This window comes from Notolepis coatsorum, assembly GCF_963971535.1.
Source record: "Notolepis coatsorum genome assembly, chromosome: 15".
In the NCBI taxonomy this organism is placed as follows: Eukaryota; Metazoa; Chordata; class Actinopteri; order Aulopiformes; family Paralepididae; genus Notolepis; species Notolepis coatsorum.
Genome location: NC_140179.1, coordinates 82,857,863 through 82,878,916, shown reverse-complemented (window position 1 = coordinate 82,878,916; position 21,054 = coordinate 82,857,863). Strand labels below are relative to the sequence as shown.

At 47.1% G+C, this 21,054-nt stretch overlaps 1 protein-coding gene across 3 annotated transcripts in view; it reads right to left on the bottom strand.

Moving 5' to 3' along the window:
* The window catches only part of LOC311241763 (uncharacterized protein), an 85,399-nt gene extending 68,036 nt beyond the window's left edge, over window positions 1–17,363 (bottom strand). For all 3 annotated transcript variants that reach the window (XM_084330668.1, XM_084330667.1, XM_084330670.1), the window contains exons 1-6: window positions 17,333–17,363; window positions 16,391–16,685; window positions 14,141–14,248; window positions 13,965–14,042; window positions 4,956–5,033; window positions 4,650–4,734 (exon numbers count right to left, since the gene is read on the bottom strand). In XM_084330668.1, coding sequence (XP_084186794.1) covers window positions 4,650–4,734; window positions 4,956–5,033; window positions 13,965–14,042; window positions 14,141–14,248; window positions 16,391–16,685; window positions 17,333–17,346 — 658 coding nt within the window. In that variant the 5' untranslated portion in view covers window positions 17,347–17,363. The remainder of the gene's footprint in view (window positions 1–4,649; window positions 4,735–4,955; window positions 5,034–13,964; window positions 14,043–14,140; window positions 14,249–16,390; window positions 16,686–17,332) is intronic.
* Window positions 17,364–21,054: the final 3,691 nt, after the last annotated feature.

Here is a 21,054-nt window from a genome sequence, read left to right as displayed (position 1 = left end):
CGGACATTTATGGGGGCCAGTTTCGAATTGCAGTTTTGAAGGTGGGTAGGGAATAGGTATTCAAAATGTTTTATGGCTGTGGGTAGGGCGTTCCACTGTCATTGATGTGGCATATTGCGAAACGTGTTTAGTCCCTTGTTTGAGCCAAATCTGGGTTGCACATGATTTGTGGAACTCCCTCTGGTGTTGTGGTCGTGGTATTCACTGACCTTTGGGAAGTACCTCGACATGTACATGGTTACCTTAGTGGTGTAGTGTATCTTGTAGACCAGGCCCATTGCAAGTTGCTGTACTCTGTCGTCTACTCTAAGCCATCCTAGGTTGTCAAAATAGGCTGGGGTGAGGTGTTTTAGGAGTAAGGTCAAGCAGCAGTCAGTTTGTTTTGTGATGTTTGTAGTCTTGTTTTTAGTGCCTTTGAGGTGCTTTAGTACCATGAGGTGCAAGCCTAGTCATAGTACCCTTGAATGAGTGCTCCTGCTAGAGTCTTCAGGGTATTCTTGTTTACCAAAGAGGAGATCTGGTACAAGAATCTTGTTCGTTGGTTGACTTTTTTTATTACATCGTTTGCCATTTTGTCACAGGAAAGATTTACCTCTAGGATGGACCCCAGGTATGTAATTTCATCTTTCCTTGTGACAATATTGTCACCCACTGTAACAGAGAAGCTGTTTGTCTTGCTGAGTTTGTTATTTGATCCGAAGAGAATGGACTTGATCCGAAGAGTTTGTTATCTGCGAGCCAGGTGCAGATTCTGCCAAGTTCCGAGCTGAGGGCTTTTTCTACCTGCAACTTGTCCTTGTCAGAGACCAGCAGGGCTGAGTCATCCGCGAACAGGAACAAGTTGCAGTCACAAGCTGACGACATGTCATTTGCATAAATTAGTAACAGTAACGGTCCTAGTATGCTTCCTTGTGGAACACCACAGCTCACTGGGAGGGGGGTAATGTACCGTTGACCTCCATCTGTTCTCTCCCCTCCAGGTAGGATTGCATCCAGCTCACTGATAAACTATCAAAACCTATTGCTTTTAGCTTGTCAATCAAAAAGGATTATAATGAGTAAGTAACCAGTCCAATCCAAATGAGTGACATAAACAACTCTTTCCTTAACACTTTGATTGCCTAAGGCTAAATTCATGATATACCATAGGTTGCCAGCTCTATTTGTCTATGGAGAAGTTCCCCTTCTTTGCAGGGCTATAACTTTTTAAATTCTATTGCTAAATTGCCATTATTAGGGCCCATTCAATGTCCTATATGTATTGTTCAGGGTGTATGAACGTTAAACTTTTTCATTCACATATTCATACTAAAATATGATCTAAAGTATAAGTATGTTTTCATCTCTTTCTGCAGCTTTCTCCAGAACGAGATTTATAGCCCCAAATGCATTATATTGATGATCAAATACAGTTTGATAGCAATCGGCGCGATATAAAAAAAATCCAACTGGACGGACTTCTGGAAGTTACTACACGTCATCTGATGTTGACCGGATGGGCGAGGGGGCGTTTATAATTCCGTGGGCAGCGTTATACCATTCATCTAATGTGGGTAAAATGTTCATCATAGCAGTTAGTGTCGAACACGGAAATATTACACGCTAAAACTCACCCCAGTCTCCGCGGGCCGTTGGGCGATCAGCGTGGGGTAGACAGTTTTCCATTATGGGATGTAAAAATATCCGGTCCATTTCCAGCTTGTATAATAGTATATACGTCCAAATCATGTTGTTTATCGAGTTATTGGCAACGGATCGCTATGTATTGTGACGAGCTAGAGTGCCGGAACCTATACCGAGTGCCCGGAAGTAATATGGGTGAACAGCACATCGTCCAAGTAACTTCCTGTTAGGCGATTGCGCCGATCGGCCACCAGATGGCGCTCTTGAACCGCTAGAGGGTTCAGTGGGGCTTTTTGGTGGGTCTCAGGCCAGCGGATGGGAAATATGAATCCGATCACAGATTTTAAATATTGATATCAAAGACGAGTTACGGCGTCTTCGGCAACTTGAGCATGGCGGGGAAGGACGCCTAAACTCGTCTTCTGGCAGTTAAAGTGTTAAAGCCAGAAACCAGCGCAACAAATACAGTGTATGTGTGTGAAATACTTGTGACGTTATCAGGTATGAAGCTGCATCATTGGCAGTGATGGGAGACTGATCTTGTGGATCCACTGAATGACTGAGTTTTACCAAAATTTGCTTAAATCATAGTAGTAGTAGTAGTAGTAGTAGTAGTAGTAGTAGTAGTAGTAGTAGTAGTAGTAGTAGTAGTAGTTGTAAAAGGCCTGTTGTCACTCAGGACTGGTCTACTCTATACTAGTAGTATAATCAGGTCTGTCTGAAACAGAACATGTACCAGACGTTATGCCTGATGACATATTGCGGACGACTCAGCCCTGCTGGTCTCTGACAAGAACAAGTTACAGGTTGAAAAAACCCTCAGCTCGGAACTAGGCAAAATCTGCATATGGCTCGCTGATAACAAACTATTATTACACATGGTCAAAACAGAGTCCATTCTCTTCGGTTCAAATAACAAACTCAGCAAGGCCGACGGCTTCTCAGTTACAGTGGGTGACAATATTGTGACAAGGAAAGATGAAATTACCTACCTGGGTTCCATCCTAGAGGCTAATCTTTCCTGTGACAAAATGGCAACCAATGTAATAAAAAAAGTCAACCAACGAACTCGATTCTTGTACCGGATCTCCTCTCTGGTAAACAAGAATACCCTGAAGACTCTGGCAGGAGCACTCATTCAAGGGTACTACGACTATGCTTGCACCTCATGGTACCAAAGCACCTCAAAGGCGCTAAAAACAAAATTACAAACATCTCAAAACAAACTCAGACTACTGCTTGACCTGACTCCTAGAACCCACCTCACCCCTGCCCACTTTGACAACCTAGGATGGCTTAGAGCAGGGGTTCCCAAACTTTTCAGGCCGGGACCCAGAAAATAAGGCGTCAGAGAGCTGCGGCCCAATGCACATCGTCAGGCTTTCTTTTTTTTTAACCGATAACCGATTTTTTAAGCCAAATATCACTTCAATCCTATTAAGTTAGTTCAAGTTAGTTATTCATTTATATGTGCTATTTATGAGAGGGCTAACTTGTTGCAAAATAATAATGATAATAATAATAGCCTCATTAAAATACTATTGTTGCTTCGGTTGTTTTCAGCGTTTTATGTGCATAATCTGTTATTTAGTTTGAAATGTTCGTTGAAATAAGTCGATTTTGTTTATTTATTAAGTTAATATAAAACCATATAGTCACATTTTAGAATACAATATAATAGAATTTTAGAATACAACTAGAAACACTGTCCTGGCCTGCATCTAAGTTCAGTGGCCTGACAAAAAAAAATTGATTTTTTTTTTATCATCTTGCGGCACCTTTGGGTCACGACCCCGACTTTGGGAACCACTGGCTTAGAGTAGACGACAGATTACAGCAACTTGCAATGGGCCATTGGGCTTGGTCTACAAGATACACTACACGACCAAGGTACCCAAATTGTGTGTATTGAGCTGTACTGTATTGTACCCATTCTGCAATCTGTTAATAACGTTTTCAATCAATCAATCAATCACTACACGACCAAGGTACCCATGTACATGTCAAAATACTTCCCAAAGGTCAGTGAATACCACGATCACAACACCAGCTCCACAAATCATGTTAAACCCAGATTCGGCTCAAACAAGGGATTGATTGATTGATTGAAAACTTTATTAACAGATTGCAGAATGGGTACAGTACAGTACAGCTCAATACATACAATTGTTAAGGGGATGCAGACCAGAGAAAGACTTTCGTCTTGTTTACATCAGGGTCCCAGGGTCATCAAGATAATGACGCCGCGCGCACGCGCGGTCCCGCGCGCATGCGCATATGTTCCCTCGCGCACATGTATAATAATACACTTTGTTTGTATAGCCTTTCATACAGAAACTGCAGCTCAAAGTGCTTCACAACAGAAGAAAGACAGGCATAAAATGAGCACATAAAGTGCAGACATATAAAATCAGTTTTTCACATTAGGATCTAACATCCCAACAGGCAACCTTGTTTATGGTTTGATTCAGTTTTAATATAAATAATAAAAATAAAGAGAAGATTAATTAATTATCTACTCAGTCCCAAAGTTTGTGATGTAAATATGGAATGTCCCAAGTTGCTGCTGTTTACAGAGTGTATTGTTGTCCAAAGGTGAATGATGGTGAATGAAGGGTTAAATCAAAACAGTTGTCAATTCCAAACGGTGAGACACGTAGGAAAATGTATCCTCATACAGATGCATGGGATTATGGCCATAATGGAGGCGGTGAGCCCCCTAGTGTTCAAACATAAATAAGACACTATTACTTTACAGTAAAATAGTGCAATGCAATACAATTGTTATATATATATTTTACAGTGCAATAAAATATGTAGCCTTCAATATATAAAGAAATTATATTGTCAACAGATATGGTGAAAAAAACAATGTTTTAAATGTAATTGTTGTTACATTTAGTTTGTATTTAATTTTCTAGTTTAAGTTAATTCAATTAAAGAAATAGTTTTACACAAACTTAAAATAATCAGACAACTTGTGTTTACGTGAACTTATTTTGAGAAGGGGAAAAAAATCAAATCACCATTTTTATCATACAGTGGTGGCGATCGTGGCAGCCAATCCACTGGCAGTGACTGTGTACTTGTTGTAGGTAGACCCGTTTCATGCTGAATAAACAAAACAAAACAAAAACATTAGATGCTGCCTCTAGGAATGTAATGTAACAGTTTATTCAGAGTATACAGTAGGTTGTGTGACTGGTCCATCTGCTGAACAATTAGTCAAGAGTACAAACAACCCCCCCGCCCCCCACTCTCCAACCTCAGCATGCCTAGACGAGACCACACTACAGTAAAATACTTATTCTGAAGACATTATTGTTACTTACAGAATTGAGTGGTGGCGATCGTGGCAGCCGATCCACTGGCAGTGACTGTGTACTTGTTGCAGGTAGACCCGTTTCATGCTGAATAAACAAAACAAAACAAAAACATTAGATGCTGCCTCTAGGAATGTAATTGTTGTGAAGGATCAGATTAAACCGAATATATATATTTATTTATGGATATATATTTAATAGTATTTGTATATCGTTTGATATCCCTTGTATATTCCTTGTACATATACACGGAATATCCCTTTATTCTACTACAGCCCATAATAGTTCATTCTCTTATTGGACAAAAGGACCAGGCGCCAGGGACCGGCCCCTGGCGTTCAAGTTCAAAGGTACCGACGAGACATGCCCTTACTAGCCCCAGCTCCGCGCAGGAATACGGCTACCGAAAGCAGAGCGGCACTACTTGTCCACTGTGCATATAAATATGGCGCAAGAAATGTAGAATTCCTCTTAGTCCTTTACCCTTCTACCCAACTAAGTAACAAGACGTGAAGCCTCACCCCACGATACCGCGTGCGGTGTAGTACGGCCTGTTTGGCCTTAGAATAGCAGTGAGACCTCGTGCGAATTAATAGCTGAATTGCCAGAGTTTGGCACCGTATTTCTATTAAGTAATAATAGTCTATTATGTATGGTGCATCGTGCGGTTAGAGTTCTAAAGTGAGCAGCACCCCCATCGCTTCCTCGCGTTATCTAGAGTCTTAACCAGGTTGGGCAGACCACACGTGGTGCTTTCATCCGAGGAGTTCTAGGCGAGGACGAGTGGACCTGCACATTGGATTACCTACCCCGACGACTGCTGAGCCCTATACGGCATGGAATATCTATTTGCTTTGGTGCTTTGATTTGTGGAGCGGATAATCGCCAACACCGGTGAGTGTTGGATTTACCCCGAGAGGAGCCAAGGTGAGACGGCGCTCAGACCAGACTGAGGTCGCCTCGCTTCTTCTCCGTTGTGGACCTACAGCTACAGCTACAGCTATCGTCTACAAGAGAGCCCAAGTGTATTCATCTGTGGATCAAGGTTCTACGGGCACTGTGTTCTGTACCTGAACTCTCCCTAGAAATCGTTGACCAGACGGGATACAGCCGACGGCTCTCCTACCCCCCCTACTGGCTTACAACCGGCAGGACCCTTTGCAGTATATCCTGCTATAATCATTAAGTGCCATCGTTATAGTTCCCTAAGAGCCAGGTTGTATACTTGCTTCCTGCGTAACCAGAGATTGGACATTCAGTGTTGATTTGCATACGAGTACTCATTTGCCTTACAAGAGCATTCAATTCAAATCATAAATGTAATAAGTAACTATTATATGTACCTTTTGCTATATATTAAATATTTGACTATTACCTTTGTGTGGACCTGATTTCATATGTGGGAAAGTGTTCATCATACTTAGATATCGTGTACTGTATGGCCAGTAGTTAAAGTACATAAAGCGGTAGTGGTTTAATGATACCATACTTATCAATACAGTCAGGGAATTGTACCCCTCAGTTACAATTGGTCCTTCGAGCCGGAGGGTAATTAGTGTAATATTAATATAGTGGTATTAATATTGAAATGGCCTATGATGAACACTCCACGAAACGGTCCTCCTAAAGTAGAACGCCCGCAACGTAGACGACAGCCACCTCAGTACTTAGAGGATTACGCTGTCAGCAAACTACCTAGCCTTCTACAAACAGTAAACGCGGTAAAAGTAGAAAGTAAAATTATGTCCGACCCTATCAACCAGGATACCCCGACCACAGAGGCCCTAGTGGGTTCTAATATAACTGACCAAGCTCACGGTGGGGACCAGGAGGGAACTGACACGACTTTACCCCCCGCCAAGACCGAAGAAGTAGTCCCCCCAGAGCTCCGGGAGGAAGACAATCCTCCAGAGACGGAACTCTGCACGGAACAAGATGAGGAGAGCGCCGAGGAGATAGAGCTCCAGGACTCCCCGCAGGAGAACGCATCCCCAACGGGTACAGCCAGGAGCGGCTCACCTCTACAAGCGTCTTCCCCCAGCGAGGCGGAGAGGATGCTGTCACAGGCGTTCTTCGCCAGCCTGACAGCCTCTACTGAACGCGATCGACTTCAGGGTGAACGCGATCGACTCCAAATACAGCAACGGAGCGAAGAAGAGCACATACGTCTGGAGCTGAGACGCCTTCAGACGGAAGAGAATATGGCAAGAGACCGGGCCGACGCCCAGCGCGCCGCTGCCGGTGCCCAAAGAGAAGCAGATCTCACCAAGCGCGAAGCAGAGCGCGACAGACTACAAGCGCAGCTAATGGAGCAGCTGATCACCAGGGCAACACCCCCTCCCTCCACAAGGGGTTCCAGGGCCTCGTCAAGACACACGTCAAGGGCACCCTCCCCTAACCGATTAAGCGACCCTGAGCCCGACCGCCAGAGAGAGTCTACACCCCCCTCCGAACTCCTTCCCCGACCGGTCCAAGTGAGACCCAGCTACAAGGAAGGAACGGCGGACACCGCGGAGAGGCTAAATAAACGACTACAGGATCTAGATGACCTGGCAGAAGAAGAAGAGGGAGAAGAGGAGAGTCAAGCCCGACAGCAGCACATTACTCCAGAGGACCAGGAGGTCCAGTACAGCCCAGGCTATACCCCCGCGGCTCTGCGCTACAGACCCCCGACTCGATTCACGGGTGAGCATGACGCACAACCAGTCCCGAGGAATAGCACCTGGACCAGCGGGCCATGGTACCCTGCCAGTACCAGCCCACCCCCAGCAACAGACAATCGCTCACTAGACGACCTGTCTATAAAAGTACAATCCCTGGTAGGGATGCTGGGGGCGCAACGAGAAAAGGGTATGCACGAACTATACGCAAACTCGAACGTCGAGAGGATTTTAGAGAAGCTGCCGCCCGCCCGACAGGAGCGCTTCAGGCGGCAAAGAGACCACCGTGATCCTAACGGTCCCGAGCCATCCCTCCTAGATTTAGCCGACTTCCTGGCGAGAGAAGTCAGCAGCCTACGGCTGGATACGTTCGTGCGGAGCACACCAAGCTCCAGAGAGGGACCTAGGAGAGTAAACGATGGCCGAAGATCGGTGACTGTCATGCACCAATCAGAATCAGTACCGAGCAGCAAGAACCACAGTACCCCCTCGATGAAAGAGAAGTGGAAGATGGTGTGCCCGTACTGCGAGAAGGAACACTGGTTGTCACAATGTGACCAGTTCAAGAAGATGACCGCTGAAGAAGTAAGTCACTGGATAAAGTCCAACAGGCGCTGTTACCGATGTGCGCGCAGTCACATGGCAGCCGAGTGCCGCCTAAAGAAGAGGTGTAGTCGGTGTGACGGAGCCCATCTGGATGTCCTACACGACAGTAACAAAAGAAAGCCTGTACCATCCAGCAGCACAAAGGCAAGTGTTATGTACATTGACCCCGCTAGCAGCAGCGGCGCCCAGGTGCTCTTAAAGGTGGTCCGTGTAACACTAAGTTACCAAGATAAGATCATGGACACTTACGCCGTCCTTGATGACGGGTCAGAGAAGACCCTTCTCCTCGCGTCCGCTGCGGCCCAGCTGGGGCTACGGGGGAGCGAGAACCAGATGACTATTCGGACAATAAGACGAGATCTAAAGACGATAAAGGGCGAGAATGTCTCCTTCACTATCGCAGCAAGCGGGCAGCCCGAGAGACGGTACAGGATTACCAATGCTTTCACCAGCCAAGAAATAGGACTATCGCAGTACACCTACCCCATCGCCAAGCTGATGGAGAAATATGTGCACCTGCGCCAACTACCTATCCCGCTCATAGACGGTGCCACCCCGACCCTGCTGATAGGCTCCGACCATGCAGACCTCATAGTCCCGATAGACCGGGTCCACACAGGACCCAGAGGCTGTCCTGCAGCAGTCGAGACCCGCCTAGGATGGACATTACAAGGCCCCCTCGCTAAGTCTCTTAACCGAACAGCAGCCACTAACTGCCTCCACTCCAGAGTGACAGAAGGAGACACCACACTCCTGCAGCATGTCGAGAGGCTATGGACACTAGAGACAATGCCCTTTAAGAACGAAAAGAAAGACATTCGTTCTAAGGAAGATATCTACGCTATAGCCCTCCTCGAGCACGGGACAAAGAGAGTCAACGTCAACGGAGTGATGAGATACGCAACTCCACTCCTGAGGCGAGAGGGAATGCCCACCTTTCGCGCTACAAAAGAGGCGACGGAGCGGTATCTATTGAACACAGAGCGGCGCCTAGCCAAAGACCCCGCTCAAGAAGCTGTGTACCGCGCTGAGATTACCAAATTAATCACAGCGGGACACATAAAGAAAATTGACATTAAAGAGGCCGATCAGACGACCGAATCATGGTACGTGCCGCACCACAAGGTCCACCACAACGGCAAGGATCGCATTGTGTTTAACTGCAGCTACCAGATCGGATCACAAAATCTGAATAAAGAACTCTTGGCCGGCCCAACACTCGGCCCCTCCCTACTAGGCGTGCTACTACGCTTCCGCCAGGACAAGGTGGCTATCAGCGGCGACATCAAAGGGATGTTCCTGCAGGTGAGACTAGTGGAGGAGGACAAGCCCCTGCTGCGGTTCCTATGGAGAGAGAGGATCGGAGATGAGCGCCCAGCCATCTATCAATGGGAAGTCCTCCCTTTCGGAACCACATGCAGCCCATGCTGTGCTACGTTTGCACTGCAAAAGCACGTCGCAGAGGACCCAGCAGCAGATGAAGAGGTCCAACAAAGTGTGACAAATAGTTTCTACGTGGACAACTGTTTACAAAGCGTCTCGACGCCAGAAGAAGCCGAGGCTCTCCTACTCAAGCTCCGCGCCTCCCTGATCAAAGGCGGCTTTGATCTCAGGCAGTGGGCCAGCAGCGACCCGCAAGTACTGCGCCGCCTCTCCCCCGAGGACAAGGCCGCGAGCAGCGACACCTGGATGGCGACCATCCCGGGAGAAGCCCAAGAAATGACACTGGGACTAGTCTGGCGCTTCAAAACAGACTCGCTCCATTATAGACACAAACCCCTGATCAAGGAGCAGGGATGGTCGACGGCAATACCGACCACCAGACGGAGTGTATACAGAACACTCGCCAGACAATATGACCCGTTGGGATGTATTCTACCTTACACCACCAGGGCAAAGATGATTGTAAGAGCGCTGTGGGACAAAGACCAGGGCTGGGACGATCCCATACCCGAACACCTTGCATCCACATGGAGAGAGTGGGAGACGGAACTCCGCTCACTCCCAGGTGTTAATATACGCCGCAGCTACTTCCCACCCACAGTGAGGCCAGAGACATGCAAGATCGACCTGCGCGTATTCAGCGACGCCTCCGAAGTAGCCTACGGTTCGGTGGCTTACTTGCGTGCCCGAGAGGAGGGAGGAGAAATACATACTGCTTTCATCCTGGCTCGCTCAAGAATAGCCCCACGCAAGCAACAATCTATCCCGCGTCTAGAGCTCTGCGCAGCCCTAGCAGGAGCGCAGCTCGCCACGTTAATCCAACGTGAACTCACCATCCCGGTGCAAAGAACAATCTTGTGGTCAGACTCCACGACCGTACTCACATGGATCCGGTCTGATTCGTGCAGATACAAGGTCTTCGTGGGAGTCAGAGTCACCGAGATTCAAGAGTTAACAGAAGTAACCAGCTGGCGGTATGTGGACACCAAACACAACCCAGCTGACGTCATCACCCGGGGAATGTCGCTGGATGACCTCACCCGTCACAACCTCTACAGTGACGGGCCAGAGTTCCTCAAGCTCCCCGAAGAAGAGTGGCCTACACCCACCCCACGGGAGGCGAGTAAAGAGGAGGCAGAGAACAAGAAACCTATGTTCTGTGGGTTGACACACACACTCGTCCCCACAGACCCGGTTCTAGACGATTGCCTCACCCTAGAGAGTGCGCAGCTAAAGACATTTCTGTGGCACCACCCAGAGGTTCAGCCCACAACTGACATTTCAGCAGCTGACTACGAAGAAGCAGAACTCCTTCTACTACAACGAGCCCAGAGAGACTCGTTCCCCGATGAGCTAGCCTGTCTACAGGGAGCAAAGCCCGTCCCATCAGACAGTAGACTGCTCCACCTAGCCCCGGAGAGCGACGCCCATAATCTCATCAGAGTGGGTGGTCGTCTGCGGAGAGCCCCAGACCTACCGGATGACGTTAAGTACCCGATAGTCTTGAACAGCCGACACAAGGTCACAGAGCTGATCATAAAGAAATACGACGAGGATGTGCACCACGCAGGGGCAGAGAGAGTCTTCGCGGAGATCAGACGTCGTTATTGGATACTGCAAGGGAGAGAAGCAGTGCGGCGCTTCCAGCGAACCTGTCTAGACTGCCGTAAGTGGCGCGCGCAGCCCAGTATACCCCGGATGGCTGACCTACCTCCCTGTCGCCTCCGACTCGGCGACAAGCCCTTTCACTCCACCGGTATGGACTGTTTTGGCCCGCTGTATATAAAGAGAGGAAGAGGAACCGAGAAGCGGTGGGGTATTGTATTCAAATGCATGACCACCAGAGCGATACATATCGAACTCCTCCCAACCATGAGCACACTCATTCCTTATGGCCTTCCGAAGATTCACATCACGGAAAGGAAAACCGTCTACATTGTTGTCTGATCACGGGGACAAACTTCAAAGGCGGAGAAAGAGAGCTGAGAGAGAGCTTCCAAGCTATGGGCCCAGAACTTAAGACCCACCTCGCTCCATCCCAGATTGACTTCCAGTTTAATCCCCCGAACGCACCTCACTTCGGTGGAACCTGGGAACGAGAAGTACGTTCCATAAAGACAGCCCTGTACGCCGTGCTTGGGGCCCAGACCGTGGCGGAAGAAGTCCTAATGACAGTCCTCACGGAGATCGAGGGAGTATTGAACTCAAAGCCCCTCGGTTACGTCTCAAGTGATGTAGCAGATGTCGACCCAGTCACCCCCAACACACTCTTGATGGGGCGGCTGGACCCCGCGCTACCACAGACAATGTACAGGCCTGAAGAAGCGAACGGCCGAAGAATGTGGAGGTACAGTCAAGTACTGGCTGACAAGTTTTGGAACAGCTTCCTACTCCACTACCTACCGTCTCTACAGACCCGCCAGAAGTGGGTAAAAGAGAGAGACAATTTGACAGAAGGAACAGTCGTCATGATCATCGACCAGTCACTACCCAGAGCTATGTGGCCGGCTGGCCGCGTAAGCAAAGTGATCACCGGTGCCGATGGAAAGGTCCGAGCAGCTGAAGTGCTCGTCCAAGGGCGGACTTACACCCGACCCGTGGCGAGGCTAATAGAACTGCCAAGGCTCCCTGATACTATTGATGACGACCATGACCCTATGACTTTGTGAGTTGACTGACCCTTACAGCGGACATTGAGTAGTGGACAGTGCGGTTAATCTGTCTCTGCTTAGCTAATTAGGTGGGACTAATTAGGGGGCGGCTGTTGTGAAGGATCAGATTAAACCGAATATATATATTTATTTATGGATATATATTTAATAGTATTTGTATATCGTTTGATATCCCTTGTATATTCCTTGTACATATACACGGAATATCCCTTTATTCTACTACAGCCCATAATAGTTCATTCTCTTATTGGACAAAAGGACCAGGCGCCAGGGACCGGCCCCTGGCGTTCAAGTTCAAAGGTACCGACGAGACATGCCCTTACTAGCCCCAGCTCCGCAGGAATACGGCTACCGAAAGCAGAGCGGCACTACTTGTCCACTGTGCATATAAATATGGCGCAAGAAATGTAGAATTCCTCTTAGTCCTTTACCCTTCTACCCAACTAAGTAACAAGACGTGAAGCCTCACCCCACGATACCGTGTGCGGTGTAGTACGGCCTGTTTGGCCTTAGAATAGCAGTGAGACCTCGTGCGAATTAATAGCTGAATTGCCAGAGTTTGGCACCGTATTTCTATTAAGTAATAATAGTCTATGTATGGTGCATCGTGCGGTTAGAGTTCTAAAGTGAGCAGCACCCCCATCGCTTCCTCGCGTTATCTAGAGTCTTAACCAGGTTGGGCAGACCACACGTGGTGCTTTCATCCGAGGAGTTCTAGGCGAGGACGAGTGGACCTGCACATTGGATTACCTACCCCGACGACTGCTGAGCCCTATACGGCATGGAATATCTATTTGCTTTGATTTGTGGAGCGGATAATCGCCAACACCGGTGAGTGTTGGATTTACCCCGAGAGGAGCCAAGGTGAGACGGCGCTCAGACCAGACTGAGGTCGCCTCGCTTCTTCTCCGTTGTGGACCTACAGCTACAGCTACAGCTATCATCTACAAGAGAGCCCAAGTGTATTCATCTGTGGATCAAGGTTCTACGGGCACTGTGTTCTGTACCTGAACTCTCCCTAGAAATCGTTGACCAGACGGGATACAGCCGACGGCTCTCCTACCCCCCCTACTGGCTTACAACCGGCAGGACCCTTTGCAGTATATCCTGCTATAATCATTAAGTGCCATCGTTATAGTTCCCTAAGAGCCAGGTTGTATACTTGCTTCCTGCGTAACCAGAGATTGGACATTCAGTGTTGATTTGCATACGAGTACTCATTTGCCTTACAAGAGCATTCAATTCAAATCATAAATGTAATAAGTAACTATTATATGTACCTTTTGCTATATATTAAATATTTGACTATTACCTTTGTGTGGACCTGATTTCATATGTGGGAAAGTGTTCATCATACTTAGATATCGTGTACTGTATGGCCAGTAGTTAAAGTACATAAAGCGGTAGTGGTTTAATGATACCATACTTATCAATACAGTCAGGGAATTGTACCCCTCAGTTACAGTAATGTAACAGTTTATTCAGAGTATACAGTAGGTTGTGTGACTGGTCCATCTGCTGAACAATTAGTCAAGAGTACAAACAACCCCCCCGCCCCCCAATCTCCAACCTCAGCATGCATAGACGAGACCACACTACAGTAAAATACTTATTCTGAAGACATTATTGTTACTTACAGAATTGAGTGGTGGCGATCGTGGCAGCCGATCCACTGGCAGTGACTGTGTACTTGTTGTAGGTAGACCCGTTTCATGCTGAATAAACAAAACAAAAACATTAGATGCTGCCTCTAGGAATGGAATGTAACAGTTTAATCACAGCAGGTTGTGAATCTAACAATACTGTTACTTGCCTGTTTGCGTTTCTTCAAATCACCATTTTTATCATACAGTGGTGGTGGGAGCTGCTGTGTATCTGGCAGTGGTGTAACACCACTGCCAGCAGTTTGTTCATCTCCCTGCTGAAAAAACACAAACAGAGAGGGAAATATTAGAACACATATCCTAGTTCCCATTAGTCATTACTGCATGATTTGTTTCTTGTCTAGCTAATTCAACAGATTTAAGCATCATGTTATTATTATGAACAGCAAGGCCTATGTCAAAGCATGCTTTCATGGTTTTGCATGGTCTACATCATTGATTCACTATATTCCAACCACATAGCCTACACAGTAGATTACAAACAAAAACGAATTCGTATTTTTATTTTATTATTATTCTTCCAATGTGATCGCGTGGCAAATACATTTTTCTTTGGCTGGCCTTGTTATGATAGCAGAATAATATATCTGCATTTCTGTCAGTACAAGATTAAGCAGTGAATCACATTGAATAATAACATGATTATGTCTTGATGTCTGATGGACTCTGTAAGACTGTAAACACGCATTTGTCATGTCCAGTGGTGCAGTGGCAAATTGACGCACGCGCGCATGCACAGTTTTTTTTGGCACACAGATCTCTGGAGGTGGCCCGTTGATCTTAATGAACATCAAAGATGCTACCCGTGAAATCATTAACCTTGTGCGTGTTGGGGTGATATTATAATTTGATTCATGGCACTGAATCCCCTTTCACATTCTGCAGTGCTACATGGAATTACTTTTGTGCAATTCAATAAAGGAATAAGCTCATCGGGTATCATTTCTCCATTGCTCTCAACAAAGTCCCTGAATCCATCAATAGTACTGTTAAGGGGCAGCTTGAATCTTTTGCACAGATGCCTTATTTCCACCTCGCCAAATCCTAGTGGCATTTCTTTTGGCCAGCTTTTACACTCAACAACTTGGAGTTGTGCAAGCAATTGAACATACTGTGCTTCAAACTCTTTCTGTGCCACTAATGATGACCCCTTAAAAGATGCAGTGGTGAACAACCGATTAGTTAGATTATCACTCAGACTTCTGATAAACTGTTTCCGGTTGATGGAAAAATTTTCGGTCTGTCTGTCAGATCAACTGTGCCAAATTTACCTGCTTTTATTGCAGTTTCAGCTTCAAGGACTTTGTTGCCTTGTTTTTCTCCCATTACATCAATGAATTTAATGCAACGCCTCATACGTTTGTCTGCAGAGGTTAGTGTCATTTGGCGGTTTTGCAGAGCTTCTGAAAGAATGCTTAACTCACTTAGGGTGTCGTACAGCAGTGCTAAATCTAGCAAAAACTGATATGAAGTCATTTTCCTGAATAGACCTTCATATGTTTTCCTATCAGCGCTCTGTCGTCCCCTGTCTGTCATTGCCATGCTGAAGTGAGCACAAAGTGCATCATAACCATCCCACACTGCAGACACTGTGCGGAAAGAACTGGATACCCATCTTGTGTCTAGCCAATTTTTCTCACTTGTTTTTCCAGGCCGGCTGCACACTCGTTCAGTTGCGCTCGGTTTAGTGGTGATCTACTGTACACAGTATACAATTTATCCATAAACATCTGGAAATGGTTCATAGCTGTGATATCATTAACTGTGTCACCTACAGCAAGTTCCAGCCGGTGATTTAAGCAATGCCAGGTCAATATGTTAGGATACAGTTCAGTCAGTTTTGCAGCTATACCAGCTTTGCGTCCCAACATGACACTGGCTCCATCACTTGCAAATGCAACCAAGTGCTTCTTCAAATATGCATCATCAAAGCCATGTTCACTGAGGCATTTCAACAGATGGTGCATAATCGTTTCTGCTTTTTGGTTGGGAAGTTCAATCAGATCTAAAAATAAGAACTGTGGGTCCAGGTGCTTGTAAATTTCAGTTTTGAGGTACACAATCAGTGTAGTTTTATCTGCAAGGGTAGTTGACTCATCAATCAGAACTGAAATTTTACCTTCTATGGATTGGATTTGTTTGCAAAATTTTTTGTGCATTTCTGTACCTGGCGTGGTGATGTTTGCTGCACTCTCTCTTGAGTGCAAGCTGAAGCCAGTGTCAGACCCAGTTCTCGCTAGTAAAGCCAGCAGATCAACACTATCTGAAAACGGCTTGTCCCCCTCTGCTAAATAGTACACAGAATGGAAAACATTATTTGTAGCCGTCAGTTCTGATACGAGCATGGTGTCAGTGGATTTCTCAATTCTCTGTTTTTTTGCGTCATTGAGAATACGTACTGCTTGGAGATGCGCATTTGAGTTGTTGTGGATCCACACCTTTCTCCTGAGACTCATCAGCATAGCAGATTTTACTGTTCCACTGTGTGTGATCTCGTAGTTAGTCCATTCTGCTGCAAATCGTTGACCTCTGCTTTTCTGAGCGTCTGCGGCTGAGCACACTTTACAGCCGAACTTCCCATCTTTACAATCCAGCCACGGGTATTTGGCCTGTCGTTCTTCCCACATCTTGTCTGACCATAGGTCAGGTATCGGTGAGTGTACTGGAATCAGGTTGAACAATTCCATCTCCCTGCTGAAAAAACAACAAAGACAGAAAAAAACATGAGAACATCATTCCCAGCATATGAAAGACAATGACACTGTCACTAATGGCCTCTATGGATGGAATGGCATTCCATGGCAATCACAGACACAGCCCATCGTTCACACCAAACTTGATAAGGGGGGGGCAGGGAATCAGGGATTCAATGTGGAACGCTCTACCCAAAGCTGTAAAGGAATGTGAATCACTACCCACTTTCAAAAACACTCAAAAAACAGTAAATTACCAAGTATGGCTTTGTCAGTATTCCAATGTACAGTGTGTCCCCCCCCCCCCCCCCACCTCCAATGTACAGCCCCCCATCCATCCACCCACCCACCCAACCTCCTCCAATGTACAGTTTCTACGTCAAATGTATATACACTTTTTCTGGACACTTTTTGTATCAAACAGTACTGTATTTGCAAATCTGGTATGTCATAAATGTATAGATGTAGGTGTAGCAGTACTGTCTATCTGTATGTTGTGTATGTCATATGATGAATTGAAAATGGGGGACCCTGATGTAAACAAGACGAAAGTCTTTCTCTGGTCTGCATCCCCTTAACAATTGTATGTATTGAGCTGTACTGTACCATTCTGCAATCTGTTAATAAACGTTTCAATCAATCACTTACATTATTCGTTTCATTCAGTGATGGTGGCAGGGTACTTTTTGTACAAGTGGTGGGCACCGTTTCATGGTCCTGTTGATGAATGTCTCATCAATCATGAACCACGATTATTTTCAAGAGAAACAAAACAGGCAAATAACTAGCCCCTTTCGTGACTTTCGGTTTGCAAGCCTGTGGCTTTTGTGACCGGAGTCACTTGCCCACCCGCCCCGATCACCCAGTAGCGAAACGACCAAGCGTCGTCAAGGGGCTCGCGGTGTGTCAAGAATACATCAGATCTGAATTTCAAAGATACCCAGCGTACAATATGGGTCTAACACAGCTTCACGATGGGGTCTGGAAGCTCGGAGTTGCTAATAAACAGTTTAAAACATTGTTACTCGACGAGTGGTATTTACAGACCGAACGTCCATCTCCGCCGTTGGTGTCACAGCGCATGCGCACCATGCCGCGTTCACGTTACTGGGAAGAAGCGGAAGAACCAGAGGACATCTCGTTGCTACCATAGATATAGGTTGCTACAACTAGGAAGCCTTCACGCTTTGACTCTATATATATCTATGGATGAAACGCCCACATCCATACTTCCGCAATTCGTGACGCGAAGTGGGAGATATGGGGTCTATAAAAGAATCCCATATGTCCTAGTAGGGATGGTATTGGGAGGATGGTGATGGAAGTAAATGGTGTGATGGAAGTAAATGGTGTGAGAAGGGCGAGGAAGATAGCGAAAGGGAACAGGCAGATATGGAGCTAACGACCGATAACGGAGAGGGAAGTGAGAAGGAGGCCTCGGAGATGGTGGAAGACAAAGGGAAGGAGTCGGATGGTGTAAAGAAGAAGAAGAAGGAAGAGGAAGAACGGGAGAGGGAGGAGGAGGGGTGGGATACGGTGAGGAAGAAGAGGAAGAAGCGGACGGAGAGGAACGACAGCGATGGGGATAGTGAGAGTAGGGGGGAGGAGAGGGGGGGAGAAGGGGGGAAGAGGAAGAAAGGGGGGGACGATAGCTCAAGTGGTCCGGGAGACGAGGGTGCAGGAAAAGATGTGGCAAAAGCGCAAGTGATCCATATAGTGGTCAGGCTTGAGGGGGAGAGGGATGAGAGGAAAGTAGGTAGGCTCGAGTGGCCCAAACTCATTGCCGAGCAATTAGGAGAGGTAAAGTACGTGAACGTTTTGTGGGATGGGAATCTGGCCGTAGGGTGTGGTAGTGAGGGGCAGGTGGAGGTGGCTAGGCAGATGCAGAGCATTGGGGGGGTGGGTATAAGTAAGGTGGCGAGAGTAGGGGAGAAGAGGGGGGGGGGATGTAAGGGGGTGATAGTTGGGGTACCGGTCGAGGTTACAGTAGAGCAGCTGGTGGAAGAGCTAAAGGAGGACAGGCGTAATGGCATAGTTAAGAGTGCAGCAAGGATGAAGAGGGGAGCGGAGAGGGCAGTGACGGGGACGGTAGTGATTACGTTTGAGGGTGGGGTTGTTCCTAGCGAGGTATTAGTAGGGCGTAGGATGTATAGGGTTAGGGAATTTGTTCATAATCCTCTTAGGTGCTATAGGTGCCAGGGGTTTGGCCATATAGCTACCACGTGTATGAAGGGGATGAGGTGCGCTAGGTGTGGCGGGGAACATGAATATGGGAAATGTGGAGAGGGAGTGAAGCCGAGGTGCTGTAGTTGTGGTGGGGAGCACAGTGTAGCGTTTCGGGGGTGCGAGGTGATGATGAAGCAGGTCGCGGATCGGAGAGAGAGAAGGGAGGGTAAGTTGACGTATGCTGGGGCGGTTAGCAGGGCAGGACAGGGGAGCCAAGAAAGGGTGCAGGGGGTTGAAGGAGGGCATTTGGCAGTGAGGGTAGAGCAGGTGGAAAGAGACAGGGGAAGGGAGGAGAAATTAGGTATTGTGGCCTTCGTGGCAGGGGTAGTTACTGGTATGGCAGAGGTTACGGGTAGAACAGAGATGGTGAAGATGATTGTTAGGATAGCGGTTCAACATCTGGGATTGGAAGGTCTGGACTGGAGGGAGGTGTGTGAAGAGTTGGCTGAGGGGGCTGCGAGGGACAGGGCTGCGAGGGACAAAGCGGCCCAGGATAAGATAGCAGGGGGCAAGGAGGGTCCCGCGGAGGGGGGCTCAGACAGGAAGTAGCAGCAGTAGAGGCACTCCAATGGACAATGTAGTTGATGACGGGGTCCAGTAGAAGAAGAAAAAGAAGGTGAAGAAGGAGAAGAAGGAGAAGAAGAAGAGCCCATAAAAAGAATTGCGGAGGGCAGTAATACGCCTCGATGCGTCTACTCTGCCGGAAATTCAAATAAGAAGAAGAAGAAGAAGTAGGAATTACCACTAGGAGGCTGACGTGAATGGTTTTTCCCAGTCGGAAACTGGTTCTTCCGCTTCTTCCCAGTAACGTGAACGCGGCATGGTGCGCATGCGCTGTGACACCAACGGCGGAGATGGACGTTCGGTCTGTAAATACCACTCGTCGAGTAACAATGTTTTAAACTGTTTATTAGCAACTCCGAGCTTCCAGACCCCATCGTGTAGCTGTGTTAGACCCATATTGTACGCTGGGTATCTTTGAAATTCAGATCTGATGTATTCTTGACACACCGCGAGCCCCTTGACGACGCTTGGTCGTTTCGCTACTGGGTGATCGGGGCGGGTGGGCAAGTGACTCCGGTCACAAAAGCCACAGGCTTGCAAACCGAAAGTCACGAAAGGGGCTAGCAAATAACCTAGCTAGTCAATCTGGACAAAAGCCTATATTAAAAAATTAAAGCTGTTCAAATGCTTTTGCTGTTAGGTTAGTGTTACTTGCCTTCCTGCTCCTGGCGTCCACCCCTGGTTTAGCAAAACTAAGTTTGCTTTGAACGAGTGTCGCACTCGTCCTCATCTTCTTCTTGGATGGCATCCTTGCAGTTGTGATGGTGAATGAAGACAGGTAGTCAGATACTGTTAACTTATACATTGTATGTGCGGACGTGGTTGAAGACACCGGCCTAGCGGCTATTGTTATGATAATGCGAGGTAGCGCCGGGAGGCAGGTAAACACAACGAGCCGAGTCGAGCGCAGCGCGTTCTCGCAGCGCGTGCACGCGCTTCTGCTCAAATCTTTAATACTCAGTGAGCTTGCACACCGTGCTACCCCGTCCCATGAACAACGCATGCTGAAATGAACTAAACACATTTCGCAAGTCGCAATTATGCCACATCAATGTGGAATGCCCTACCCACAGCTGTAAAGGAATGTGAATGATCACTACCCACTTTCAAAACCACTCTCAAAGAGCACCTACAGGAGGCTGCAATTCGAAACTGGCCCCTGTAAATGTCCAAACCCAACCCCCTCCAATGTACAGTAAATTACCAGTACCACGTATGGCTTTGTCAATATTCCAATGTACAGTGTACAGTACATTTTGATTGGCTTTGAGAGCGAAGCCTGTGTTTACACAAATTTGTATAATATGTCATGTAAATAACAAACATTATCATAGTGTCCTCGGCCATGGTATTTGAGTGGTGTTCCCCACAACCCAGGCACACGTCGCGCGTCATAGACCTATTTTGTTGTTGTTACTCACCGGTCCTCATCGTGACAGAAAACACATTAGAGTCAAAAGCAACACGCCAAGCTGCCGTCAGGCCTCCAGATTTTTAGCTCAACTGAAACTCTGCTCTGGATCCTCTAATGTTTTTAAATGTCCCTGTTATTAACTAACAGCAACTTGATCAAATCTAGC